General features: G+C 39.2%; 1 protein-coding gene across 1 annotated transcript; it reads right to left on the bottom strand.

Moving 5' to 3' along the window:
* Window positions 1–1510: 1510 nt before the first annotated feature.
* dusp3a (dual specificity phosphatase 3a) lies at window positions 1511–11317 on the bottom strand. Its single transcript, XM_028475939.1, has 3 exons — window positions 10878–11317; window positions 5895–6127; window positions 1511–4034 (listed from the first exon to the last, which is right to left on the bottom strand). The coding sequence occupies exons 1-3, from the start codon at window positions 11090–11092 to the stop codon at window positions 3805–3807; spliced, it is 678 nt and encodes a 225-aa protein (XP_028331740.1). The 5' UTR covers window positions 11093–11317; the 3' UTR covers window positions 1511–3804.
* Window positions 11318–13166: the final 1849 nt, after the last annotated feature.

Genomic DNA, 13166 nt, shown 5'->3' with positions numbered 1-13166 from the left:
TGTTTTTGAGACGAACACATGAACATTAGGCGAGAGCGTTTAGATGTAGAATGGGAAATGATGAATCAATGCATTTCACAAACCGCACATGCATCAATAAAGACTATCAGCCTGAAAAAAGCGTAAAGAGCGTTTTAAGTCGTTTTACTGCCTTCACGTATGAAACATTCACTTACCGAAATATTGATTTTATTAGAGCAGTGGTTCTCAACCTTGGGGTCCTGAGACACTGGGAGGGGGCCGTGTGATTCCTTTAAGAAACTAAGAATTTTTTTTACAACTTTTTATGCAACTATACCAAACTTGCCATATTTTAACCTGTTTTCTTTACTTTTTCTTGCCATATTTTTGCTCCCTTTAATGCATTTTTCCCATTTCTGACACTTCTCCATCACATTTGAATGACTTTTCTTCCCTCTTTTTCCACTTTCAAGACATTTTCAGCACAAAAACAATTTCCATCATTATTCCACCTAATGTCACATATGTTGACCCATTATTGTCACTTTTAACCCCTTTTCACCTTCTCTTCTTTTTTTTTTTGCTAGTTTAACCACATTCACCATTTGTCATACCCATTATTAACCCGTTTAAACTAATTGTTCCAATATTGATGCTTTGAACCATTTTTGCCCACTGTAATTTGTACATTTTAACCAATTTCTGAGGTTTTTAAAATCCAATTTCACCACCTATTCCACCATTTTTAGTCACTTTTAGCCCATTTTATTTCTGATTAAAACAAATATTTACATCTTTAAGATGACTATATACTATAGCCCAAATAAGAACAGATAACAGTGGATATTATTCAGATGAATAAATAAATAACTATGGTTATCACATATCAGAGAGACACTGCCACCTGCTGGACTTACTACTGATGAAGCGTTGCTGTGGAAACATGACATTGTCGCATGTTTGGCATCGTGACATCGCAGATGTTTCAGATCGGTATTCTCAACTCTAGCGGATTCAGGACCCGGCGTCAGTAAATAAATAAAAGCTGTTTATACCTGAGATAACAATGAACATCACACCAAGTCATTTATCAACAAAACAACAACAACGACAAATAAAGAACCATGAACTCAAACTATATGAAACAAAAACAGGAACACGTATATAAAATCAACCTATTCTTCTTATTAGTGAATAAATACTGAACTTTTGCTGTTAGTGTGTGAAGACTAAGTCCATCCCTTCAAAATAAAAGCAGAAAAGGCTTTGTTTTTATACATTCTGATAGGGTAAAATGCTCTAGGCCCATGAAAATGGGGTCAGCAACCTAACTTTGGGTCCCAAACCACAATTTAAAAACACACAAAACAAAAAAGCTCAATAAAAATGTGCAGTTTTTATCAGCAAACTTAAAAGTAAATTAAAGAAAAAGTGCAAATTTAAAAGCAACTGCTTTGTGACAAACCTCTGCTGCAAAAACACATGCCCCTTAAAAAGAGGCCACACCCACTGAATACATGCAAAACAATAATAAAGTGAATACATTAAATTAGGTAAAACTCAAAATTTTATTTGCAAACTTCAAAGAAAACAAACAAGTGCAATTTAAAAATAAAAGAACCATAAATAATCAACCAGTTCTTCCTATTAGTGAGTAAAGACTGAACTTTGACTGTCAAGAGAAGAAGATAAGGTGCCCCGCATCATAAATGCACTCCCTTCAAAATAAAAGCGCAGGGAGCAAATGTCAACAACTTAAGGGAAATGTACAAAGACAATCTCCAGAAAAACTGTGGTTTTGACTCAACTTCTGCTGTCAAAAGTGTGAGAAGATTATATCTGAGCAGAAATCCACCCTCCTTCACAATAAAAGCAACCATTACCCACTGAAAAGGTGCAATAAAAAAAGAAAAACACGGTTTTTAACCAGAAACCCAAAGTAGATTCAATAAAAAGTATAAACAAAGTGTGAATTGACAGTAAGCCTTTCAAAATAATAGCACAAGTTTGTAGATTTCTGCTGGCAATCCACAAAATCTGGGTCCCAACCCACAAGTTGAGAAGCCCCGATTGAAAATGTGATGCACGTTGTATGTGATAAACGTAAAGCAAGATTGAATCTACTCTGTGATGTCAAACACGAACGTGACGCGTTACATAATCACTGACGACAGCTACGGTTATAGACACATTGCTCTTACATTCATATATGTCAACACTTACATATGTATGTACAGTATACACGTGTATATCAGAGGAGTATATATTTGCGTCATGAGGTGGGACGGCCTTTGAACACAGCGTTTATACGTGGTTACATTCTGTATTTCCGTCGGGTATTGACATATATCGCAATGCTTCGCTACGTACAAGCCAAAGGAAGAAAGTGTGCGGCCTGTGTGTGTGTATAGGTTAGCGTATGACACACACGTTTCAGGCTAAAATAAGCATGTGGCGTTGATGGAGCAGGACGTGTTACAGACGCTCTGGCAGTTTCACTGATTACATCCAAACTTTGTCCACTTTGTTACGTCCGAGGAAGGAGCGAGAAAAACTACTCACAGACCCCGAGTTTCAAAGAGCTGAGGAAAATGTTAACGTTAAAGATCCGATTAAAGCATAGCAACATGTTTACATATTGGAGTCGGTTGGGATAACAACCAAAAAAAGGCAACACGATTCCCAAAAACTGTTGGTTACGTACAAAAAAGGTCAACTACAACCCTCAAAAAGTGTTGTCGTGCCCCCCCCCCTAAAGATTAGACAAAAAATGGTTACAGTTCAAAAACTGTTGTTTACAATCCCCCAAAAAACATTTAGTTATAAAAAAATTCGTAAGGATTCCCCAAAAAACTGTTGATTACAATTTAAAAAAATTAAGTTTAAAAATAAAAAAATTTGTGGTGCAACCCACAAAAACGTTAGCTCTAATCCTGGGTTTGATTCTTTACTGTTCACGGAGTAAATATTTGTGTTATTTGTGCTGATTTGACATGAAAAATTTAGCAAAAACGAGGTTGGCAGTACCTGTGTCTCCCTACAGGGGGCAGTGTTACGTGCAGATGATTATGCTCATTTGGAAGTTGATCGTGATTTCTTCTCCATGTTACGACTTCTTTTTGTGTTGTTTTTTTGCGTTGATTGTACTTCTCAATTCGATGACCTTAAAAAACGATAAATACTGGTTTTAATAAATGTTTGTAAACTATTTATGTTCTTCAATCTCCTGAAGATCCAAACAAAAGAAAATCTCCACGTACAGTATAAATCATTATCTATTGAACTTGACACATAATCGTATGATTTCTGCGTTTGAAACTCGGGGTGTGACTCACAGTCCGCTCAGACCAAAGGAAACCAACAGACTGCAGCTACAGCGAGAAATTTGTGCCCAGGTTAAATTTACGGATCCAATCTGAAGCCATTTCCCAGTTTTGATGGAATGTTTGGGATTTGTCTCCTGCGTCCTTTTCTCCGTCTTCTCACGTTAAACCCACCGACTCAGGAGTGTTTCCAGGGGGCTCGATAGAGCACCTAGCATCTATCTATCTAGATAAAGCACTATCTATATATCTACTGTAGATAGAGCACTCGCCACCAAATCATCACTGACAGTCCTGGCAGTGAAAAACTGTGGAATGATTGTGTGCTATAATCACCGACAAGGGCAAAGGTTTCATTTGGGAAACTTGTGGAAAGTGAAGGAATGCTTTGAGGGAAAGGAAAACAGCGTGTGAACGTGTGTGTGTGCAGAAGGAATGATTATCGACACGTAAAGCGCGCGGGTGTGTGGTTTGGTCAGAAAGCAGTGAGGCATGATGGGAGAAGTGTGTACTGTGACATTCACTTAGTCTTGATCTTTCCCACGTCCCCGTTTAGCTTGCCCTCCTTGGCCAGTTTCTCGTTGAGTTGGCACAGTTGGCGCAGGAATCCGTCGTTGGGGCCGATCTCCCTCTTGTGCCTCACGGTGGCGACGGCGAGTCGGACGTCCATCCTGTGGCGCAACATGAGGTACGCCACCACCATAGTGGGAGAGCGGCTGTAGCCTTCTCTGCAGTGGACGTACACCTTCCCTGTGGGACGGGAATGTTAGATAATCAGCTCAGATTTCTCTATTCGTTCATCGTAGAACCAAACAGCCTCATATCTCACACCAACAACTCTGTGGTTTCCTTTGTTTAAAATGTCATCAAAGGGAAGAGAAACTTTTTTTCTGCGACAGCAGAAGACAAAGCAGCAGCAGCAGCAGTGTGGGAGCGTTGATGAGTCCCGGCCTTTGCTCAGTTCTCTGTTGGTCCTCTGGGCTCAACTCAGATCTGCACACTTTGCTGTTTGTGTGAAACCTGACACCTCGGCCCATCTGGTTTCCTGTTACTCTCCCAGCTCCTCTTTCCTCTGCCAACAACACAACCTCTTAATTTCCCATCAGCTATAGATCGATGGGAATGCTCACACTTAACACTTCAGACGCCAATCAACCAGCATCACTTCTAACTGAGCATTAGCATTCGCGGCTAATACTGAAACAAAAGCAGAGTGGCTACATTTTTGAAGCGAAAGTTAGGTTAGTGCTAATGCTAGGCTAATACTATTGTTAGGTAAATGTTAATGCTAGGTTATTGCTAATGCTAGGTTAGTGTTAATGCTAGAATAATGCTATTGCTAGGCTAAGGATAATGATGATAGTTTAATGCCAATGCTAGGCTAATCCTTTTGCTAAGATAATGGTAATGCTAGATTAGTACTAATGTTAGGTTAATGCTATTGCGACGCTAATGCTAATAGTAGGTTAGTGATAATGTTATGCTAATTCTAGTTAACTCACTCACTGTCATTGACATACAAATACATCATTTAAAATCCAACCGCTCACTGCCAGTTGTGTTTATTAACGGAGGTTGCTAGGAGATACTCTGGCGGAGGTCTTCCATGAATATCAGCCCTGTACTATGATGTAGTGACCACCTGGTGCCATGTAGGTGGCAGCAGTGCACCTTTGGATCACCTGTGATCGGCAAAGGTTAGGGGGAGAGGAAAGAAGTTTACGAGGCATAAAATGGCGCTACGAGAGAAGGCTGTGAAGTTCCCAGCAGCTCATAGCAGCGCACACTCAGGCAGAGCACGTGTGGACCTAAGTCGACTATATAATACATAATACGGTAAGGGAATCATACAACTCTGACCCAAATAATAAAATAATGATAATTTTGCCATCAAAAGCCAGGTCTCAGTGTTGTTTTCGTTGTTTTATAGAAGGAAACCAATTTTCAGATGTTTAAAATGTCACTAAAGCAACAAAAAATTAGTTTCAAAGTCGCTGACAGGTTTTTTCAGAAAAAGGCTGTTTTCTCAGCTTTTTGCTCTGAAACCTGCCTTTTGTGTGAAACTTACCTATATTAAACTGCTGATTATGGAAGAACGAAACAAGCTAGAAACAAGCTAATGAAAGTGGAGAGTCTATTCTTTCAGAATCTGGTTTCAGATTTTACATAGTCATAGTACAAAATAATCTGTGGGTCTTCAAAGATCAGTCAAACTGCTCTAAAATGTCTGGCAGTGAGGGGGTAGCCGTTCTGAAAATGGCTGGCAGCCAATGACTTAATACTCATGCTAATGCTAAGCTAAGCTAATATAGCGCGACGTGGGCCAGCACCTTCAACCTCACTAGCATTTTCTTCAGGAAATGCAAGTATTCTAGTGGATTTAATTCAAATATTGAAACAAACTTGTTTTTATGTTGAAATGTATTTCATTTTTCAATTAATGTATTAATTTAAGTTATTTCCTTTCTTTAATTAACTTAATTTGCAAACATCATGGGAAATAATCATGAGTTAATCAAAGAACAGTCAAAATATAAATATTTTTGTATTTAAAATGATGTAATAATATATGTAATTATTAGTATATGAATGAGTGAATGAAATCCTTACCTTTGCCATTGTGGTGTGCGAGCGCTCTGTCGATAAACTCCGCCCCTTCCTCAAAGAAGGCACTGAGGTTGAACTGCTCGGTGTCGTTGGCCCTGATGCCGTGGTACGTGATGCCCGTCCCGGCGTAGAAATCCGCGCTGGTGTTGACGTGCATAAAGGAGGTTCCCTCGGCCACGTTCAGGACGTGCGTCACCCCGAGTTTCTGCAGACGCATTGCATTCTGGGCCACAAATCTGTTGGAAGGGATGATACGTCAGTGTAGCGGGACGCAAAACTTTTGCTACGACAAATGCAATAACGGAGCGATTACGGAATAACAAAGTAACAATGTAACGATTAATCCGTTAGATCAATGAATCTATTTATATTCCTACGATCCAACTACATCGGTCACAGTAGCACATATAGCGTTGACTCCTTAGCGTTAACTCGTTAGCATTAGCTCAGTGAAGGCATCGGTCGAATAAATCATCAGCTAAGCTAACCAAACATCTGGAACTGGGGGCCAAATGTTAAGCTAATCCAAACATGTAGAACTGGTGGTGGTTAAGTACTAAGCTAACCCAAACATGTGGAACTGGTACCTACATGCTAAGCTAACCCAAACATGTGAAACTAGTGGCTAGGTGCTAAGCATACCCAAACATGTGGAACTAGTGGTTACGTGCTAAGCTAACCCAAACATGTGGAACTGGTGGCTACGTGCTAAGCTAACCAAACACATGGAACTGGTGGCTACGTGCTAAGCTAACCCAAAAATGTGGAACTACTGACTATGTGTTAAGCTAACCTACTGTAAACATGTGGTTATGGTGGCTACGTGCTAAGCTAACCCAAATATGTGGAACTGTTGTTCATGCTTAGCAAACCTAAACCACAGCCTCCAAACATTTTTAATTGTCCCCATTTTTAGTCTACGGGGGCCAAAATTGCCCCCATACTATTTTCCTAATTTCACAACCTGCACCAGCCTCACTACATATATTGTTTGATTGTGTTCATCATTAAGGCTGTTTTTATTTTAGTTGTTTAGTCACTTTATTTTATTTATTCTGTCTTGTATTTTCAAGACCGTCATACACCGTTTGGACACGTTCAATTTTATTCATCAGTTTGAGCCTCTATGCTCTTTCTCCTCTCCCTCCTCCTCGCCCTCATGTGCACACAGCCGTCCTGGCTCCCTGCCCTCAGTCGTCCCATCGATCGTGGATAAAAGGCCTTTTGGTCTAATAAGATGGGGATGTGTATCGATGCTTTATGGGGCGTTTAGTGACACTGATTATACATAATTTATGCTCCAACCAGAGCAGAGACAGTTTGAAACACAACAAACAAACACTGATCTATAACACCTATTTCTTCACAATGTTACTGTATCCTTTTTCAAGGAAGGTCGTTTGAAAATACCCAACGAGGGCATCTCATATCCTGAGGGAAATCAAAGAATTAACTTCCTGAAACCCATATATGATGCTAATGTGACACGGAATAGACCCTCACCTAGAATCTATGCATTTTCAACAAGAAATCTAGTTAAACAAGTGGTTAAATGCATAGAAAGTGTTTGGAAGAAATAAACAAAAAAATAGTTAAAAATAAATAAATAAATAAAAAATGAAAAATTAATTTTTTTAAAAAAGAAAGAAAGAGATAAATACACAAACTTTTTATCACAAAAAAAATTTAATTACTGACAAGATAAATGTGCCAAAATCTGTATACTTAGTGTATAATTAATCACCTTCAAAATAAAAGCACAGGAAAACACACAACAACACACACACACACACACAGAGTGTATTTAGCTTTTAACGACGTGTGAATTTATGCCTGTTTGTGAATTACTATTAATGATGTAGATGTGCTTGGGTGGACAGAGTTGCACTTAATCACATCCTTTTTCCTTCTTCACTTCCTTTCTTTACTTTTCTTTGTTTTTGACTTAAATCAAACCTTGTGACAGAGTGATTTTTTTTTTTTTTTGTGTGATTTAAATATTTATTTATAATCAAAATAATTAAATAGAAATACACTGAACTTTAAAATGTGCTTTCGTCCTGATTCGATTTTATCAAGATATTCAATAAATATTTAAATTGTGATTTACTGTGATTTTTATTTGTTGTTTTCCAAAACACCAAAGTTGAATTTCAAAAGACAAGTCAGTCAGAATCTCTGCTTTGTGTCAAATGAGTTGAGTTTCAATGAGTTGTGAGTTGTTTTTCTCTTTAATTTCACCGTAAGCTCATGAATTTTTAGGACACGGTGACCTCCGCCCGGTCTGACAGCTCCGTCTGCTGTCCGTGTCAACGTGAGTAGGTGACCCTGAACGCCACAAGGAGGAGGCGGTGTCTCCAAAGGCCTCCTCTGCAGTAAATAACTAGCGCTCCTCAGAGCCCCAGGGGGCGGATAATGGCCAGGACAGTTTGACAGAGTGTGAGCACCTGCATGCAGCACAGCAGCTCCTTCCTCTGCAGTCCCAACACATCCATTATTAACGAGTGTTTTCACAAAGCTAACAATGCACACAGTGCTGACTACTACACAACAGCTACACACACAGAGACGAGGTCACACAAAGGTGCGGTTTCCCCCTGAAACGCTCACTTTTCACCAAAACAACAACAAAACTAACAAAAAACACTAAATAATCAGGACTAATTTCATCTAATCAGTAGCTAATTTTAAGGTAGAGGCGGGATATGATGAAATCTGATTGGCCCATTTAACATCTCTGCATCTCAGAATTTAAGATTTACTAAAACCAGTGAAAGCATCAGCCCAATAAATAACCAGCTAAACTAACCCAAACATGTGGAACTGTGGCTACATGCTAAGCTAACTGAAACATGTGGGACTAAGGGCTACGTGCTAAGCTAACAGAAAAATGTGGGACTGGAGGCTACGTGCTAAGCTAACCTAAATGTGTAGAACTGGTGGCTATGTGCTAAGCTAACCAAACATGTGGGACTGGTGGCTACATCCTAAGCTAACCCAAACATATGGGACTGGGCGCTACATGCTAAGCTAACCCAAACATGTGGGACTGGCCGCTACATGCTAAGCTAAACCAAACATATGGGACTCGTCACTACTTGCTAAGCTAACCAAAAAATGTGGGACTGGAGACTACATGCTAAGTTAACCTAAATGTGTAGAACTGGTGGCTATGTGCTAAGGTAACCCAAACATGTGGGACTGGGCGCTACGTGCTAAGCTAACCCAAACATGTGGAACTGATGGCTACATGCTAAGCTAACTGAAACATGTGGGACTAAGGGCGACGTGCAAAGCTAACCCAAACATGTGGGAATGGGGGCTACATGCAAAGCTAACTGAAAAATGTGGGACTGGAGGCTATGTGCTAAGCTAACCCAAACACATGTGGGTATGGTGGCTATGTGCTAAGCTAACCCAAACATGTGGAACTGGTGGCTACGTGCTAAGCTAACCTTATGCTTTTATTGTTTGTACATTTTGGAACAAGTATATTCTTTAAAAAATCTGTGAAAGTCATTATTTTTAGTTAAAAAAAATTATGATCAGATATCTACTCCGGAGTTTTAAAATAATGGTTTGTCATGTTGTTTGTAATAAGTCAATGCATTGTTATTGTTGTAGATGTATAATTAAGAATAAAGCCTTAGTTGTTTTGCTTTACAGCAGTCAGTAATTAGCTTGTCTAATGTATCATTTCGATTTCCTTTTTTTCCAACAAAAAGGTGCATAAATTGAGGTTGAATTGAACTTAAAATATCTGCCTGAGTGGGACATGCAGGATGATGAGGAGACGTGGACTAATAACAGATCAGATCAATGGACATTGTTAACGTAATGTGTCCTCCTGCTGTCATGGTTACTCATTCTTATAACATCAAACATGCACATGTACGTACGTATAGGAAGCAGTAAAGTTGTAATGATTGACAGAATCTGCTGGGAATCCTGCATTTTATATGGATATGAAATCTCGATGGTGGCGTTGTCATGGAAACAGATGGCTGCACCGTCATCGTGTGTTGCTCTAACCTTCCTGATCAAATCCAAATGTTTGACTACATAAAGAGCTTTATTATTAAATTTTTTTGGGACAAATGTTTTTCCATTTGATTAGAAAACAATACAAATACGGTTAAAAAAAAACAACTCAGTTATATTAACAAAGTATTCACATCCTGTGGGAATATTTTACCAAATGTTTGGGGCTTAGTATTTCAACTTTTTTGTGAAAAAAAGGAAGCTAAAATGTACCCAATTTTATACATTTTACTGTATTTATTACTTTTTTATATTGTAAAATAAGATCTGACAAACACACACACATGCATAAAAATAAATGAATAAAATGAAATAGTAAAAATAAAAATACGTTTTATATGTATAAAATAAATGAATAAAAAAATCATATTGGTATTTTCTTTTTTTTTGTATTTTTTTCCCACTTACATTCAATTATTTGTTTTTCAATTTCCCTTTTAGTTATGTTCATGTTTACACACACACACACGCACACACACACGCACACACGCGCACACACACACACACACACACACACACACACACACATCTTGTTGCTGCGGTTTATGAATGAAACGCCGTTGTTTTGGGGGTGACGTGTACGTGCAGACAGACGGTGCTCGTGCAGACGTGACTAAACGGTGCACGCGTTACCTCGGGCTCGTTCTTCACGAGCCTCGGACACACCGTTTAATCAGATATCTGTTGTTGTTGTTGTTGTTGTTGTTGTTGGGCGTATCCATTGTGTAGTTACACAATGTCCACCTGCATGACGTGCACGCACGCACACGCACACGGGCGTGACAAAACAAAACAACCCAACCGGCTCTGCGTAAAACGTGCGTCACGATCGTCGGCGACAAGTGGGCGAGTGTTTATGTGTTAGAATAGATACATGAATAAATGATTAAATTAACCAATGAATGAATAAATGATTAGATTAACCAATGAATGAATGAGACTCACGCGTTTCCCACGTAGATCCGGGGGAACACCTCGTTGAAGTGCTGAGTGGGCAGACAGTAGAACCCACTACCGTCCGACAGAAGCTCGTTGAGTTTAGAAACCGTCACCATCACCTCCCCCCCTACCTCTCCCTCTCCTCCGGTGACCGCGAGCTCCGCCGGTACCGGTACCGGATGCTGCTGCTGCTGTTTGGTGGGACTCCGGTGTTTCTTCATTATTCCTCTCGTTTCTTCCTGTTCTTCTTCTTCTTCTTTTTCTTTTTCTTCTTCACGTCAAAGATCAAACGCGCCGACGCCACGTCAGAGGCCGCCTCAGGCCCGCGAGCCTCCTCATCTCCTCATGAGAGGCGCGTGCGACGCCCACAAAGGTGTCTGTGAAGAAGGGGGCGCGAGGCGCTCCGGTGTCCCCGACACCGTCAAACAAACGGGGAGTGCTTAACATCACATCCGCTTGTTCTTTCAAAGTATTTCTGCACCGTATTCAACACGGTGCAGAAATACTTTGAAAGAACAAATACTACCTTATGAAGTTGTGCTAAGCTTTTGTTTTGATAGGCGCATGTGTGTGTGCTGCTTCCTGTCTCCATCGTGTCTCCAGCAGACACACCCCATCGTGGTCAGACATGTATACATTACCTACCTATTGTTGTTTGGCTTGGTTTGAATAGATAACTGACAGATTATCCCTAAGCCTTTAATAAATAAAATAATATATACCATAAAATGAATCATAATCGGACGTGTTTTTTTCTTTCTTTCTTTTTTTTTTTTACCTCGAACACGTTTTATGATTAATATTAAAATACAATAATATACATGATGTACATGTGTGACAATAATAATAAACATCACTAAGTCTAAAAGACACAAAAAATTATATATATATAAAACCATCAGCAGTATAAACACTAATGTTTCACTGAGGTGACGTTTCTATATTTAAGCTCTAGATGGCGCCATTCTTCACCTCATGTTGTCTCATCACATCCTGTCAATAAAACAACAAAAACTAGCGGTGGGCGATACTGCAAGATTTGGTATTGATTCGATACAAAGTAAATCAAGTTGTGCAAACTGTGGAATGAACTCGTCATGTATCTGATGACAAAGGTCTTATGGTGAATATTTATTTAATGATGTTTCTTATTGTTGATATAAATATAAAGGAAGTAAAAGACGAATGAATGAATGAATCATGTCATGTCAGTATCCCATCTAACAGAAATACACAAAAATGACTCCAAAACACTAAAAATGACAACAACAAAAAAATGACATAAAAGTGACATAAAAACACAAAACAAGAAAAACACATGCCTACATACGTTTGGGGGACCAGATCATAGAATCATAGAACATCAAGGTTCAGGCAGAACTGATGAAGTGATTAAATAAGGAAGTTAATAACTAAGTAAAGAAAAGTATTTATAGGTAAAGTATGAGAGGGTGTTTAAAATAGTCACATGTTGTGGATGGACTTTCTCATTTTCTCATTTGGCATTAGTTCACTAATAAATACTGCGTGTGTGTGTGTGTGTGTGTGTGTGCCTGCTATCTTTAACATTTGTTGAAGCTTTTACCTCAGGGCCTTATTCTCCTCTGCTCACTCACTGTGTGCCACACACACACACACACAACTACACACGCATACTGTTACCGGGCAGATTAGGAGTTAACCTACTTCTGGGACGAAAAGATGAAGCTGATGTTAGTTTTTGTGCAGAGAAGCTTCCTCAGGAGTGTGACACACACACGCACACACACCATTTTAATCTGATCATAATCCCGTTCACGTGCTTTTATTTTGTAAGGTTGTTGTTTTTCTACCAGTGTTCTTGCTATTTTCTTGCACCATTATTTCTCCTCCTGCTGTATAAACCTGAACTCTTGCATTATTAATGCACCCGTTGGTCCAATAATAGTTCTTCTGCTTTAGGATCAGTGGTTTTTGTGACTGTGGGATGTATTTCAGAAGGTCAAAGCTTTAGTATAATAACCCCCATTGTGTTTCCTGTGACGATCGTTTGAATATTACAGAGAATATAATAGTGACATAATGTGTGAATAGGACATAATTCATAGTTTCTTAGTTTAATGAGTGATTAAAGATGATATTTAGTTTACAACAGAAACACCTTTGAGCTGAAAGGAAAAGCTGTGGAATGTTCAGCTGCATTCAGAGCTGGAACAATAAGACCAGTACCAGTGCCTCACGGAGTCCTAAATACCAGATCTGATCCACATGGATTCACTAGGCTCCAGAATCCATGTCCCACCATGGTTACAGTCT

Source organism: Gouania willdenowi, chromosome 19, assembly GCF_900634775.1.
Source record: "Gouania willdenowi chromosome 19, fGouWil2.1, whole genome shotgun sequence".
NCBI lineage: Eukaryota > Metazoa > Chordata > Actinopteri > Blenniiformes > Gobiesocidae > Gouania > Gouania willdenowi.
The sequence above is the reverse complement of the archived record's forward strand: the minus strand, read 5'-3'. Positions and strand labels throughout refer to the sequence as shown.

Coding starts and splice junctions, on each gene's coding strand:
- dusp3a (XM_028475939.1), bottom strand. CDS start 11,092: ATGAAGAAACACCGGAGTCCCACCAAACAGCAGCAGCAGCATCCGGTA. Junction 6,128..10,877: donor CGGATCTACGTGGGAAACGC/GTGAGTCTCATT, acceptor CCCTTCCAACAG/ATTTGTGGCCCAGAATGCAA. Junction 4,035..5,894: donor CGCACACCACAATGGCAAAG/GTAAGGATTTCA, acceptor CCCGTCCCACAG/GGAAGGTGTACGTCCACTGC.